General features: G+C 38.9%; 1 protein-coding gene across 2 annotated transcripts; it reads left to right on the forward strand.

Moving 5' to 3' along the window:
- The first annotated feature begins 190 nt into the window (after nt 1-190).
- On the forward strand, nt 191-15568 carry LOC127455759 (serine/threonine-protein kinase ULK3-like). Of its 2 annotated transcripts, none has more exons than XM_051723875.1 (16): nt 191-519; nt 676-816; nt 969-1089; nt 1249-1344; nt 1497-1640; nt 2565-2647; nt 2812-2979; nt 3295-3400; nt 3487-3527; nt 4060-4162; nt 4268-4332; nt 4410-4488; nt 9477-9517; nt 14300-14347; nt 14425-14488; nt 14794-15568. In XM_051723875.1, exons 1-16 carry the CDS (start codon nt 421-423, stop codon nt 14808-14810), a joined length of 1416 nt encoding a protein of 471 aa, XP_051579835.1. In that variant the 5' UTR covers nt 191-420; the 3' UTR covers nt 14811-15568. The 2 variants fall into 2 exon arrangements, with proteins under 2 accessions (XP_051579835.1, XP_051579836.1); XM_051723876.1 differs by having other exon boundaries at nt 2812-2967.
- Nucleotides 15569-15669: the final 101 nt, after the last annotated feature.

A 15669-nucleotide genomic window follows, 5' to 3' on the forward strand; every position in this document is an offset into this window, starting at 1 on the left:
TAAAAATCAACAGTAAATAAATGTGCACGTATCGAAATATACAATGTTTATTAATGCTGACAAAGAGACTCCTTCGGAAATGCCTTTAGGTGCAGTACCCGTTCTGACCGTCAGGTGTCAGTGCCGTCCGCGCTTTGTATTCTGACGTGTGACATCATTTGCCTTGACGTAATCCCGCGGAAGTAAACAGACTTCCGTTTCGTATGTAAACACGTTTATGTGTTACTTATATTTCCGATTCATTCTTAAATATTGTGCACCGTTTATGAAGTCAGCAGACTGCTATTCAGTCTGACGCATTAATGACTCTGATGAGTGCAGAACAACTGTCGCTATGCACTTGATAATGCTGTAAAGAGCACTAATTATTATTGATTATTGACTGATTGACTGATTGATGTTGTTTCGGTTCGGTACGGGATGGCTGCGTGTTTCGCTCTGCCGAAGCTCAAGGATTTTATTCTCACCGAGAAACTGGGAAGCGGCACATATGCGACAGTTTATAAAGCCTACAGAAAAGTGAGTGAATATTCTGATTATTTTTTTTATTATTATTAACAAAGGAGGAGTGTTTGAGATGCTGCAGTAAGAGTTATTGATTTGTTTATTTGATAGACTGAGGACAGGAAGATGGTAGCTGTGAAGGTGTTTGTTTGTTTGTTTGTTTATTTATAGACTGACAGCCGAGAGGCAGTGGCTGTGAAGGTGGTCAGTAAGAAAAGTCTCAATAAAACATCAATGGAAAATCTGTTGACAGAAATTGAAATCCTGAAAACAGTTCGTCATCCTCACATTGTGCAGCTCAAAGATTTTCTGGTACAGACACTGATAACAGATCCCCACCATTCAGAACAGACCTACTGATGTCATATGGATTATTTTATTAGTCATACTGGTGGTAAATTATACTGTTATGTTGGAATCTTAATGCTGTTAAGTTACTAAAGTTTACTTTCTGTCTGTGGCAGTGGGACGGCGATAATATCTATCTGATTCTGGAATGGTGTTCCGGAGGAGATTTGTCCAGTTTTATCCGCAGTCGTAGGATTCTTCCAGAGAGAGTGGCCCGTCGCTGCCTCCAGCAGATTGGTACAGACTCACACTGACTGGCAAACACACACCTTAAACTCACCACACAATTTATTTTGATGAAATAATAACAGCTAACATTCTGATACTGATGAAACTAGATGTAGACCTTCTCTGTCTGATGTGTCTTCTTTATCATCAATGTGTGTGTGTGTTTAGCATGTGCTCTTCAGTTTCTCCATGAGAAGAACATCTCTCATTTGGACCTCAAACCTCAGAACATTCTACTGAGTGGAAACGTGTTAAAGCTCGCAGGTGCAAATTCACTCTCATAAATAATGTCATCAATTGTAATAAAAATATTTAATTCTTTATCGAAGCAGAAATGCCAAATATTTTGGTCACGTTAAAGTACGTACAGCTCTCTCTCTCTCTCTCTCTCTCTCTCTGTCTCTGTCTTTCTGTAGATTTTGGCTTTGCGCAGTACATGTCCCCATGGGATGAGCAGCATGCTCTGCGAGGCTCTCCACTCTACATGGCTCCAGAGATGGTGTGCAGTCGACATTATGATGCTCGAGTTGATCTCTGGTCTGTTGGGGTCATTCTTTATGGTGAGAGACATATACTTTATCTCTGAAATTAAATATTACACCAGTGAACATTCAGTTCAAGTTAGGTTTTTCAAAGGCCAATGCTGATGCTAATATAATGCTGATATACACTCACTGAGCACTTTATTAGGAACACTATGGTCTTAATAAAGTGTCCAGCATGGTCTTCTGCTGTTGTAGCCCATCTGCCTCAAGTTTTGACGTGTTGTGCATTCTGAAATGCTATTGTACTCACTACAATTGTACAGAGTGGTTATCTGAGTTACCTTAGCCTTTCTGTCGGCTCAAACCAGTCTGGCCATTCTCTGTTGACCTCTCTCATCAACAAGGCATTTCCGTCCACAGAACTGCCGCTCACTGGATGTTTTTTGTTTTTGGCAGCATTCTGAGTAAATTCTAGAGACTGTTGTGCATGAAAATCCCAGTCGATCAGCAGTTACAGAAATATTTAAACCAGCCCATCTGGCACCAACAATCATACCACAGTCCAAATCACTGAGATCAAATTTTTTTCCCCATTCTGATGGTTGATGTGAACATTTACTGAAGCTCCTGACCCATATATGCATGATTTTATGCATTGCATTGCACTGCTGCCACATGATTGGCTGATTAGATAATCACATGAATAAGTAGGTGTACAGTTGTACCTAATAAAGTGATGAATATATTGTGAGTGAGTGTATATTGTATATATAATTTCATCCATATAACATACAATTTAATAATCAAACATGCGATACATGCACAAAAATGCTGAAATGAAGCAAAAAATTTGTTTCCCTCATTAGATGTGCACTCTAAAGTCCAGACTTCTGTTAACCGGTCAAGTGTGCACTGGACGATTAATCAGTCTTTCACTACTCTAGTTTTAAGCTCTACCTGTGGAAGAAGTGACGTCTGAATTTGTGTTTATGAACACAGAGGCTTTATTTGGTCGAGCTCCATTTGCCTCTCGTTCGTTCGCTGAACTGGAGGGGAAAATCCGAAGTGAGAAACCAGTCGAGGTGAGACTGTAATCCTGCAACACCCACAAATGAAAATTCTTTCATCAAAGTAATGCTACACTGTAGTAGTTGCACTACTGCTGTGAGCATCAGAGACTCTTCAGAGCTGAGATTGAGATATTAAACTAACTGTAACACACTACTGTATATTTGTGTGTGTGCAGCTGCCGTCTGGAGTGCATGTTTCTCGTGACTGCAGAGATCTGCTGCTGCGGCTGCTGGAGAGAGATCCGGATGCTCGCATCACATTTGATGAGTTTTTCTTGCATCCCTTCGTAGACCTGGAACACATGCCCAGTGCAGACAGCCTCGCAAAGGCCGTGAGTGTGTGTGTGTGTATACCCAGTGCACATGAAGTCACACTAACAGTTTCACGTGTTTATTTTAGTCTGAAGTGGCAAAACTGCTGCTGATCTCAAGTGTCAGACAACACGTTGACGAATGTGAGCAAATGTGTTACAGCTGTGCATCTACACACAAACACTCAATTGCTCATTCAGTGAAGAATGATAATTAGAACGACTTGTTTGTGTATTTAGTTTGTGTGTGCTTTGCTCCATTTCTGAACCTAAATGAGCGTGTTATGTAATTCTGACAGTCTGCAGGTGTGCGATTTAGACATGAATTCCTGTCGGTTTTTCTTCTAGAAAGCACTGGTGTTGCAGGCCGTTCAGAAGGATCAGGATGGAGAGCGATCTGCTGCGTTATCACTGTACTGTAGCGCACTTGAACACTTTGTTCCTGCTATTCATTGTAAGACACAGACTCACTGTCTCTCTCTCTCTCTACCTCTCAGTCTTCAGACCTCAGATTCACTCATTGATCTTCATTTTTTTCAGATGAAACTGACCGACAGAGGAAGGAAGTGCTGAGACAAAAAGTAATTCTAGTCCAAATCTGTATGACTTTCTTTCTTCTGTGGAACACAAATGGAGATGTTCGGCAGAATGTTCACATTGCTCTTTTTTCATTGAATGGGAATGCGAATGGACACAGTCAAGCTCCAAAAATGTCAAAACAAGCACCATAAAGCAGTCTTTATGACTCCATAGATCACTATGGGTCAAGTCTTTTGAAGTCATATGATGGCTATGTGGTACAAACCGATCAAATTGTAAGTGGTTATTAACTAAAAATCTTCCTCTCCGCTGTAGCTCTAAAATCTCATTCACGTTCATCAATATTGAAATATGGCAGATGAAGACGCGTTACACTACGTTTGACATCAATGGTGCCAAACACTGTTGGTTTGTAAGTGCCACGTAACCAAGTGTGACCGGCAAGTTTGATTTTAAGAAAAAAAAAAAAAACATGCATCAAATCTGGGGACATTTTTCAGTCAGCATAAATCATGAAAAACAACAGATTTTTGTTTTTTTAAGATGTTTCAAGAGATGATGTTTTCCTCTTAGGTGAATCAGTATGTTTCTCGCGCTGAGGAACTCAAAGCTCTTGTCAAATCAGACAACAGGATCAGTTTCGAGCAGGCAAAGTCAACCAGGAATATACTAATAGGTAACCAGTACTGCATTGCTAATAACCAATATACAAAACCAGCAGTGACCGACTAGATAAAACGGAAACTCTTGTTTTAATAGTCAAATCTTTTCTCTTTCACAGAAATGTCTAGAGATCAGCCACGTTTACGAGCTGCCCTAGAGTTAGCATCCACCGCTGTTGCCCGGGTAACTGTTATTGATTATTTGACTTCTCTGAGCTGCAGTGTTGCATTCTGGGTGCTGGAGTTCTGATGTGTTTGCAGGAGGAGAGTGGTGCGGAGGACTATGACACTTTAGATTTATATCAGCAGAGTTTGGGTGAGCTGCTGCTGGCGCTAGCGGGTAAGAGTCACGTTAGAGTTACTACTTCCTGTCCTTTACTTTTCTGACTTCTATCTTATTGATTTTTTTATTTTATTTAAATAAATCAAGAATACTCATAAGTAAGAAGACAAGTACGTTTGTGCTCAAAAGTTTGCATACCCTGGCAGAAATTGTGAAATTTTGGCATTGATTTTGAAAATATGACTGATCATGCAAAAAAACGGTCTTTTATTTAAGGATAGTGATCATATGAAGCCATTTATTATCACATAGTTGTTTGGCTCCTTTTTAAATCATAATGGTAACAGAAATCACCCAAGTTCCTCTGATCAAAAGTTTACATACCATTGAATATTTGGCCTTGTTACAGACTCACAAGGTGACACACACAGGTTTAAATGGCAATTAAAGGGTAATTTCCCACACCTGTGGCTTTTTAAATTGCAATTAGTGTCTGTGTATAAATAGTCAATGAGTTTGTTAGCTCTCACATGGATGCACTGAGCAGGCTAGATACTGAGCCATGGGGAGCAGAAAAGAACTGTCAAAAGACCTGCGTAACAAGGTAATGGAACTTTATAAAGATGGAAAAGGATATAAAAAGATATCCAAAGCCTTGAAAATGCCAGTCAGTACTGTTCAATCACTTAAGAAGTGGAAAATTCTGGGATCTCTTGATACCAAGCCAAGGCCAGGTAGACCAAGAAAGATTTCAGCCACAACTGCCAGAAGAATTGTTCGGGATACAAAGACAAACCCACAGGTAACCTCAGGAGAAATACAGGCTGCTCTGGAAAAAGACGGTGTGGTCAGAAGGAAATTGGTACTTTAATTCACCAAAGTGGCATTCAACTGATCATAGTCAGGACATTACTGATGTAAAAGACAGCACTATCACTATTTGAAAAATTATATTTGTTCAAATCTAGACAGGCCCCCCAGCAGCCATCACTCCAACACCTTATCCCTGAGTAATCATGCTAAACTGCTAATTTGGTATTAGAAAATCACTTGCCATTATATCAAACAAAGCTGAAAGCTATTTGGTTCTTTAAATGAAGCTTAACATTGTATTTGTGTTTGGTTTTGAGTTGCCACAGTATGCAATAGACTGGCATGTCTTAAGGTCAATATTAGGTCAAAAATGTCAACAAAAAAAAAACAGCTTTCACTAGAAACTCGTCAGTCAATCATTGTTTTGAGGAATGAAGGCTATACAATGCTTGAAATTACCAAAAAACTGAAGATTTCATACAAAGGTGTACACTACAGTCTTCAAAGACAAAGGACAACTGATTCTAACAAGGACAGAAAGAGATGTGGAAGGCCAGATGTACAACTAAACAAGAGGATAAGCACATCAGAGTCTCTAGTTTGAGAAATAGACGCCTCACATGTCCTCAGCTGACAGCTTCATTGAATTCTACCCGCTCAACACCAGTTTCATGTACAACAGTAAAGAGAAGACTCAGGGGTGCAGGCCTTATGGGAAGAATTGCAAAGAAAAAGCCACTTTTGAAACAGAAAACCAAAAAGAAAAGGTTAGAGTGGGCAAAGAAACACAGACATTAGACAACAGATAATTGGAAAAGAGTGTTATGGATCTTAACCCCACTGAGCTTTTGTGGGATCAGCTAGACTGTAAGGTGCGTGAGAAGTGCCCGACCAGACAGCCACATCTATGGCAAGTGCTACAGGAAGTGTGGGGTGAAATGTCACCTGAGTATCTGGACAAACTGACAGCTAGAATGCCAAAGATCTGCAAAGCTGTCATTGCTGCACGTGGAGGATTGTTTGATGAGAACTCTTTGAAGTAGTTTAAGAAGTTCTGAACATTTTGTATTAGTAATTGTTCATGTTATTAATGTCCTGAATACACATTGTGATCAGTTGAATGCCATTTTGGTGAATAAAAGTACCAATTTCTTTCCATAAGAGCAAAATCTGTACATTATTCCAAACTTTTGGCTGCCAGTGTATAATAAAGTAATAAACCATGAGAGGCTGTGCATTACAGTGATTTTAACACGGGTAAGGGATTTAGTTTGGCACAGGGTCTGAAATTTACTTTTTATCCTTTTTAGTAAATGAAAAAATTACCAGCCAGTCAGATTTCTTACCGGACAATTTTTTAAAAATAATTGTTTTATTTTTGCATTTTTTACAAGTGGATTTTACAGACACAAGAGAAAAATAATCAATACTGTAAACTGCTTTAAATAATTTTATTGTTTTATTTTATTATGTATTAAATATTTAATTGCCTAATAGTCCATTTAGAATTCTTTTTCACATTATTTCCTTAATTACAACAAAATTAAATTTGTGTTATAAACTACTTGTTTTCATATGAACAACCAGTAAGTAACTCTCATGAGTCTCCTGAGCCTTAAGTACACATAACACAGTAACAGTTCTTGGTTTGTTTGGAGTGAGTTAATTCAGTCAGCTCCAACTGATTCTTTGATTCACTAAAAAGAGCCGTTCATTTGGGAATTGGACAACACTGGTAGCACTGTAGTTGTTGATTCACTGAATCAGACTACACTGTCGCGTGTTATGTCTCGCAATGTAGATTCAAAAGAACCAGCTCAGAAGAGTTATTTGATTGGGAATCAGTCTACTTGGTTGAGCTTTATGTCTCGTGCTGCAGATACAGAAGCAGTGAAGGTTGCTGTGGTGCTTAATAGTAAAACAGATAACACTGAGTATTTTATTCCATTGCCGGAAGAATACACGTTCAAGAACAGTTAAAGAAACCGAACTTCATGGAAATCATTTGGTTCCTGTATTATAATGCAACATTATTAGGAACAAGGTTATTAAAACTTACTTGCACGTCCACTGGAAATCCGAGAGTTGTCTTCCCTTCACCCCGATGGCATGAACGCTCCTGAACATTGCCATTATCTTGCTTCTAGATTTACAGCTAACTGAGACTATTGATGAGCAGCATTATTAGCTAATGAGAGCCATTCTATGTAAACACCTGCAACATTACTGACTGTAGGCCTACGGAGCCCCCTTGAGGACAAAATTGTTATGTTACATTATTTTACGAGCTGACACAAATTGATAGAAAGAAAAAAGCACCCACCAGGATGGCGTAACACTGAAATTCACCAGACAAATAGAAAATGTACCTGCATTTGCCGCTTGGCGGGTGTTATTTCTGACCGTGATTAGGTTGTGAAGTAATTGTTAATGTAATGTAGTTTATAAGGGTAACGTTTGGTGATATTGTAGATTAGACTTGCTGTATTAATATAGAATTGTATATTATCTATTTATCAGTTTTGAATGCATCTCATCCAATCTGATTTTAAAGCTGGAAATATCAGTTTTATATATATATATAAATAATAATAATAATAATTGATCCCCTCTTCTGTAACTTGTTGCTGTTTTCACTAGCAAAAAAGTACCATGGCACCACCACAACACTTTTCTGTAAGGTTTAGGGCTAGATTAAGTTTTTTCTAAATGCTGAGGTCATGAATCAATGTTGATATTGAAGGCACTCTGTGTGCAGAAAAACGTGAAAACTCCTTGAGTTGATTTTGCAGCAGATGCAGTTCCTGAGACGTGCAGCAGTCATGTTTGTTTTCTTAGGTGAGTCAGCTTTAGCAAGTTAGACTGCTGTTCATACTGTCGCCAAACGATGACCTCATCCTGGAGAGACTGTAGTTTATTAATGAGTACAAGAGCGAGTAATGGAAAAGAGAAAAAAAAATCAAAGTATGTAAAGGTTGGAGAGAGAGAGACGTGAAAATAAATACAGAGAGGGATAGACAGAGCTTGAGAGGAAGACAAAAGTAAGAGAGCATGAAAAACACTATACAGTGAATGAAAGTGAGCGAAAGAGAGTAAGTGGTGGACAGTCAGGTGTACAGACGTCCTTGAAAACTCCCAGAATACTCTTGCAACCATCTTGAACACCCTAGCAATCACTCAAAATACTCTAGTAACCACTCAAAATACTCTAGAAACCATCCAGAACACCCCAGCAAACGCTTAACTATATTCTAACATACACTCAGAAGACCATAGCAATGACATAGCAACACAGAAAGGAAAGGAGAGAGCAGAAGTGAGATGTAAAGTGAGGTGTCCAGATGTGGTGTTGAGATGGTGCCAGCGCAGTGTGTGTGGTACGATCTCGCTGCCATCTGGATTTCATTGAGAGCAGCACTCTTCATTTCTCAATATTATTAAATACTGAAACAAATGAAAATTGATATCTCTTAAACTACTCAAAGCTCGAGCCAACCGCCTCAGGATGAAGGCAGCTCTGAGACCACCCCTCTCCGAATGCACAGCCAAAACTCTGCTGGATTCCAGTTTCACTGCAGGTTTTTTTTGGCCATTCTGCTCCTGCTGTTGATCTGTCATGCTGCTAATGCCAGCACAGGCCTAATGAAAACAGAGCCGATACACCGCTGTAAGACCCAATGCTGAAGACTGTTTAAACAGTTAGCACAGGCGTTGTCGAGAAATCACAAGGTTTGTTGTGAAATGTTTCTCAAGTACTCTCTTTTTAGTGGTGCTTTCTAGGGCAGAACATCTACAGTATATTACTGTTGCTAATTCTTAGGGTTAGTGATTTGAACAAACCCCTAATCCTAAGTGTTGGGGAATTTGTGGTGTGGACCCGAATTCATTTGACAACAGAGTTTGTTTTTATTGGTTTGGTGCCCTGGCAACCATCCTGAACATCCTAGCAAACACATATGTAACAACACTATCAACACAGTAAAACCACACAGAACACCTTAAGAACTTCATAGTAACACCCTGGCAACCACCCACAGCACCATCCAAATATCACTCACAAATCTAGTTCCTAATAATCTCAAAGTTTAAAAACAAGAAAACTACCATCTTCAAAGTTATTATGTGTATTTGAAAGAAAAATTAAACAGTTAAAATTAATTTGTGTTCGGGGTACGCCGTGAGCTGCTACAGATACAAAAATGAGCATAATGTTTTTCTCTCTCTCCTCTCAGCTGAATCTCAAGGCCGTCGGCGTGAGCTGCTCCATGGCGAGGTGAGAAAATCCGCATTTATGTGCCTGTATTATGTAAGTGTTTATTTTGGACGCTTTAAGCCCTGAGGTCAGCATGTCGTCGCATACATCTCTCTGACATGCAGAATTCTGAAGTCATTAATCGCTGCCTCCATCACATGCTGCTCTCACAGGGTGCACATACATCAGATGTGTTGCATACAGAAATTGCATTCCTCTCTGACGATCCTCCAGCATATTAAAGGAGACACTAACTTGTATTCTCAGCCTTGATTAAGAGTATCAGGTCAGATAACTTTTCAAGTGTGAACAATAGAGTGCAAAAATAGTGATGAACATTTCTTCTTTGAATCAGGAATCATTTAAAAAATGGATTTTCTTTTAGAATTAGCTCTGGCAATGGCAACCTTTCAGATTTATTAGGAATTGGTTTCAAGTTTTTCTTCTATAAAGGAGGTGGAGACAAACTCTTGTAGCATCTGCCATTTTCTCAAGTAGGCCTGGAACTGCTCACTGACACTGGAAGAATCTTTCAAACTAGCTTTATCTAGTTTACTTGCTACTTAAGGCTCTGGTCATACTTTTTCGTGTGCTGGATCATCTTGTACATGGTCGAGCGCTCAGTCTTTCAAAGTATATTCTTTTGACTGCAAGTGAATAAGAACACATTCGATGCATTTGCACTACGACAGCTTTGTGATACTTTGTAGTACAGTCAATGGCATGTGCATGCGCTGACAATGTGCACTTTCGAGAACTATCGAGAAGGATATAGCTGCAGGCAGAGCTCCAAACCACCAACAAAAATAATAGGGAGCCCCTAAATCAGGGGTGCTTAATAGGTGGACTCCGGCCCGGATCTGAGATCTAAACAATTGTGCTAGTTATATGACACCTGGCTAAGTGATTGGCTGTGTCTCGTTTGGAAGGCTGCGTGCTAGGTAGGTGTCTCGCCTTTGAAGGCTGCAATATACGGAGCGTCCTCCTTTAAACAAATCTCATTTAAACGAGACGGTCTTCGTAGGACAAATGGAAACGGATCGTAACATGGTTGCTATGACAGCACTCCACTCTTTAACAAGCGGGAGCGCTTTGAGTGAAAAGGGAACAAATTCCCTTTTGAAGGAAAGGTATGAGGTAAAATTCAGGAGAGTTATAAAGATGTAGACAGGAAAGAAAATATATTTTACAGGTGTACTTTTAGTCTAATACTTTATTTTAATCATATATTATTCCTTGCGTTTGAACATCATATTTACGGGCAAATTGGCGTTATTATTATTTTTTTTTACATTTCCGTTGAAGCAAAGAATTGTGGGTTGTGAGTGCCCACGAAGAATACACTTCATGAATCCTCTGAATTCCAGCGAAAGAAGGTCACATTCGAAGTGTCCTTCTCGCTTATATGAAAGAGACAGCCTCGATGACGTATGCGGCCGACAAATGCAACTTCTAGAGGACGCAGCCTTCCAAATGAGACACAGCCATAAGCATACGTTTATACGCGCTTATTCCCTAGCGCTGACCGCGCTTTTATTCCTGCTCTCCGCGTGTTACCTCTCTCCCCGCTACAGAGGTGCTGCAAATAGCCTATTTCACTGTACCTATAGTTGCAGCTGCGGTTATTTAAAAAAAACAGTAGCGGAGACACCACTACAGATACTGGGATATTTCGCTTAAACACACTGCAGAAAACAAAAATGAAGCAAAGTGAAACTATCTTCACCTGTCTGATGTGTGATTCAGACAGTTCAGCTCAGCCAGGTTTGTGTCAGGACAAGTTAAAGTGCCGCCTTTAGACCATAACGTTTTTCCGTCTAAATTTAGCTTCATTAATCCGCATGTTCGGAGCCTTTCATAATAAACAAACAGGTTTATGTTCTAATTTTGTGAAAATTAATCACAGATCATGGCATGGGTGACAAGGAAAGCCTATTTATATTTAAATAAACAAACAGTATTTTAATGCTTCACTGTTATGTAAATTGTTTGTTTGTAATTTAGTAGATTATCACTTTAAGGAAAATGGTCCATTCAGGCTTTTAAATATTTATACATTTTCTGTCAGGGGACACCCCTGAACCCCCATATTTTGTATCTGTCAAAAGTCCTCCTATGTCCCATACATATATATTATGAATGTAAAAATATTTAAACACAAAAACTGGACTGCTGTCATTTAGCTTCAAAACGAACTGTTGATGTTATCTTTTAATATTCATATCCAAGTGTCCTCAACTGATGAAGCCTTGATGAAATATTTGAACCTTTTGGTAGATGATCCCTCAGACCCCACTACTTTGGCTGTCTCTGGGCCCCCAATGTCCTCATCCCTGCCCAGTTTTGAAGAGACTATTTTGACTGTTTAGAATTGTATTTACTATTATAGTACTATTGCTGCTAACGTGGCAAGTTATAAAAACTATTATATATATATATATATATATATATATATATATATATATATATATATATATATATTTATTATATAATTTCATAGCCATATGATACCGTGTAAGCTACGTACTCTTATCCAGACCTTTGCTGGGAAAGAAATGTAGAGACTGGACCTCTTGGAACTTTAATTGAATACCCCTGTCCTAAACTAACCCTTCCCTAACCCTAACCGGAAGTGACACCACCTTTTGGTGTAACCACACCCCCTCCTGGAGTAACTTCGCCCTCTTTTGGAGATTTCGCCCCCATTTTGATGTCTCCGGCCTGCAGTAGTGATGGAAAGATCGGATCATTTTACTGACTTGAATCTTTGAGTCTCGTTCAGCAAAATGAATGAATCTTTATTAAAGTAATTTCGTTCATTTCGTTCATTTGAGCAGAATGAAATTAAAATGTTACATTATCAATAGCCAAATCCCCCCCAACACGTCTACTTACGCAAACTTTGTTTATAGTCCCAATATGGGAAAATTGATAATGCAGCCAAGGACAAATGATGAGAAACAGAAATGATTAGTTCACCTCTGAAATCTTCTTGTCCGAGTCGTTCGTTCTTTTGTCGCGTGACAGCCGTATGTGCATAGCGTATACGCGTGACAAAAGAACGAATGACTCGGATCAGAAGACTCGAGAGGTGAACTAATCATTTCTTTTTCCTGTGAGAGCAATGCATAGTGAATACGGCTGTCACATGACAAAAGAACGAACGACTCAGACCAAAAGAGTTGAAAGGTGAACTAATCATTTCTGTTTCCTGTACAGCGCCTATGCGGTTTTCACGTAACAAACGAACAGAGGTTGCGCAATGCACATGCGCGGTCAACACAAAATGAAGGAATCACTCTCTGAGACTACTCGTTCTTCTGAGTCACATAAAAGATTCGTTCAAAATGAACGAATCGTTCATGAATGACCCATCACTAGCCTGCAGCTATATCTACTTGGAACTATTCACATGTTGAGAAAAACTAGACTGCGCTGATGATGAAATTTCTGTCACACTAGTGGTGATGATTTTGATTAATCTCAGTGACTCGAGTCTTTTGAATACGTTCACCAAAAAGATTCGTTCTGATTCGTTCATTGATTTGTTTATTGACCAGTCTTGCAAATTGTCCTTTGCACATGTAGATGGCGCCAAATGACCGTCTTTTATGTTTTGAACGAGTATTTACATCAAACTAAAAGCACAAAATCATTCACGACAGGAACAAGTCTGATTATTTATTTTTTTATTTACGTGTCAACAAATATTCTAAGAGACTTCAGCACAGCAGAGTTTTAAGCATCATAAGCGTTTCCACACATATGACAGCAAAGCATATCTATCATACTGTGAACTAATCAGAACAACTTTTTATCAAGCTGTACAAAAGAAGACAATAATACTAACCAAAAAAAGAATTATGAGTGTAATCAATGACCATAAGTCATTGTAATGTGTAGTCATCACTTACTTTTATTCATAATTCATCTGGTCCCTTTTCTTGTTGAATGAGATTGACAATCTGAATGAACAACATGCAGCTTCTCTTCTTCTTGTTCAGCAGCTCCTCACGAACGAGACGACTGAATTTACATTTACATTTATGCATTTGGCAGACGCTTTTATCCAAAGCAACTTACAGTGCCCTTATTACAGGGACAATCCCCCTGGAGCAACCTGGAGTTAAGTGCCTTGCTCAAGGACACAATGGTGGTGGTTGTGGGGATCGAACCAACAACCTTCTGCTTACCAGTTCAGTGCGTTAGTCCACTACGCCACCACCACTTCTTATTCATTGTTTATAAACAAAATATTCAGAATTATATGACTGATTACTTGTTCAGTTAAGGGGTGCATTTGTTCAGTGGGTCAAACCAGTGATATGCTCCTTCACAGCCCACACTCGAATGCTATTGGCTCACGCTAAAGTCAGTCTTTAGAGGCACAAAAAGTTGTAGTGCTCATTGGCTTCGAAAGGGAGAGGCATCGGCGTATATATGAGTCAGAAATCTGAAATACAAGAATCAGAAATATGAAAAATATGAGTCAGTGTATGGAGATGAACGAGAACGATTCGTTCACTTAAAAGATTCATTCAAAAAGACCAAATCGTTCACGAACTAAACATTACGTCACACGTACTGTGCGTGATCCGATTCAGAATACAGAAAACTGAAGTATGCTTTGGCCTTAAGTGTCTCAAACAATGAATATCTTTAAAAGATTTGATGCCACTCAAATCCCGTGATTAGATCTTCCTCAGAAACTTTCACTGTAGCGGGCTGGTGTCAGGGTGTTTTTTTTTGGTTACATTCTGATGGTTACAGTTTGAGTTGATTCTGTGGTATTTTCTATTGCAGATTAAAAGTCTAATGAGTCGAGCTGAATACTTCAAAGAGCTGATTAAGGTAAATGTTGTGTAACTTTCTGTCCATGTTAATCGAAGATGTAATTGCCATCATCTTAAGCTCATATCTGTGTGCAGATGCGGGAAACTCAGACCGATGAATTGCTGAAGAAAGATGCTGCTGCTGAATCAGTGAGATCCTGTAAGTACAGACAGATTGAAGAATCACGTTGCATTGAATTCATAACAAAATTAATTAATTCCAACAATTATTGTATTATATGTACAATTCATATATACTGAACATAACAACAGACCTGCAGCGTCTGGCCTCTCAGATCACACATTTACATTTGAACATGATGTTGAATTAATAATAAATTATTACCTTAAACGTATAGCAGGTGATTACCTGTAAAATTGAGCATCACTCTCTATAATTTACATGTGTTGAAAGATACAGTTATACAGTATAATGTTTCAAACATCTCTCTCTTTCTCTTTTAGCCTGTTGTTTACAGTGAGTCGCAGGTTCACACCATGGCAATAGAAATGTAGCATGTCACATAACTAGAGAATTCACAGGAAGTGATTGGATCTCCTCATGTGTGAATAATGTGATGTGATGCTCACCTGGCAGACTGTCAAACTACTGTAACTGTATATAGTAGCTGCAGTGTTAAAATGTATATAACAGGAATCTTTGTATTAAGAAAAAGACCTTTACACCTGAAAGAATTGGAAGTGCTGGACAAGTAATGACTATAAAATCACTGTTTCACTCTCTCTCTCTCTCTCTCTCTCTCTCTCTCTCTCTCTCTCTCTCACACACACACACACACACACACACACACACACAGACAGACAGACACAGACAGAGCTTCAAACCTGACCACAGGCCCACCACAGATTTGGCCACTGCTCCACCACGAGAAAGGTGTGGTTTTTTTGTGTTTACTCTGGGCTGGCACACATCACACTCCCTTACAGCACTTTACACACTCAATTTATGGCCACGTAAGGACGGACACATCTCACGCTGCTGGTTAGCAGTTTACATTTGTGATTTCACACTGAATTGCTGCTCAGCAGTGGTCAAAACTCAAAAAAGGGAAGTTTTAATGCTGACAGCTATTGATGCTACTGACAAATACATCTTGCAATACTGGTAAAGGTTTTGTTTTGGATGATTTTTATTTTATTTTTATGAACAGCTTTAATTTTTGATAAGTGATTATATATTGACTGTATAATCTCAAATTAAATTGTGCATTATTCTCTGTTTTGGTTGCTAGAGTGAATATTTGCCTGCTTTATGAATTTTTGTTGGCCATAAATTGTCGTTTCCTCTTTGAATTCCTATGGTAATATAGTTCCTTCCTC

The sequence above is a fragment of the Myxocyprinus asiaticus genome, chromosome 18 (genome assembly GCF_019703515.2).
Source record: "Myxocyprinus asiaticus isolate MX2 ecotype Aquarium Trade chromosome 18, UBuf_Myxa_2, whole genome shotgun sequence".
Taxonomy (NCBI): Eukaryota; Metazoa; Chordata; class Actinopteri; order Cypriniformes; family Catostomidae; genus Myxocyprinus; species Myxocyprinus asiaticus.

Excerpts from the sequence above, each read along its gene's own strand:
- LOC127455759 (XM_051723875.1), top strand. The coding sequence starts at position 421 with ATGGCTGCGTGTTTCGCTCTGCCGAAGCTCAAGGATTTTATTCTCACC. Across the intron at positions 4,333-4,409 it reads CATCCACCGCTGTTGCCCGG|GAGGAGAGTGGTGCGGAGGA; the intron begins GTAACTGTTATT and ends ATGTGTTTGCAG. Across the intron at positions 9,518-14,299 it reads GTGAGCTGCTCCATGGCGAG|ATTAAAAGTCTAATGAGTCG; the intron begins GTGAGAAAATCC and ends TTTCTATTGCAG.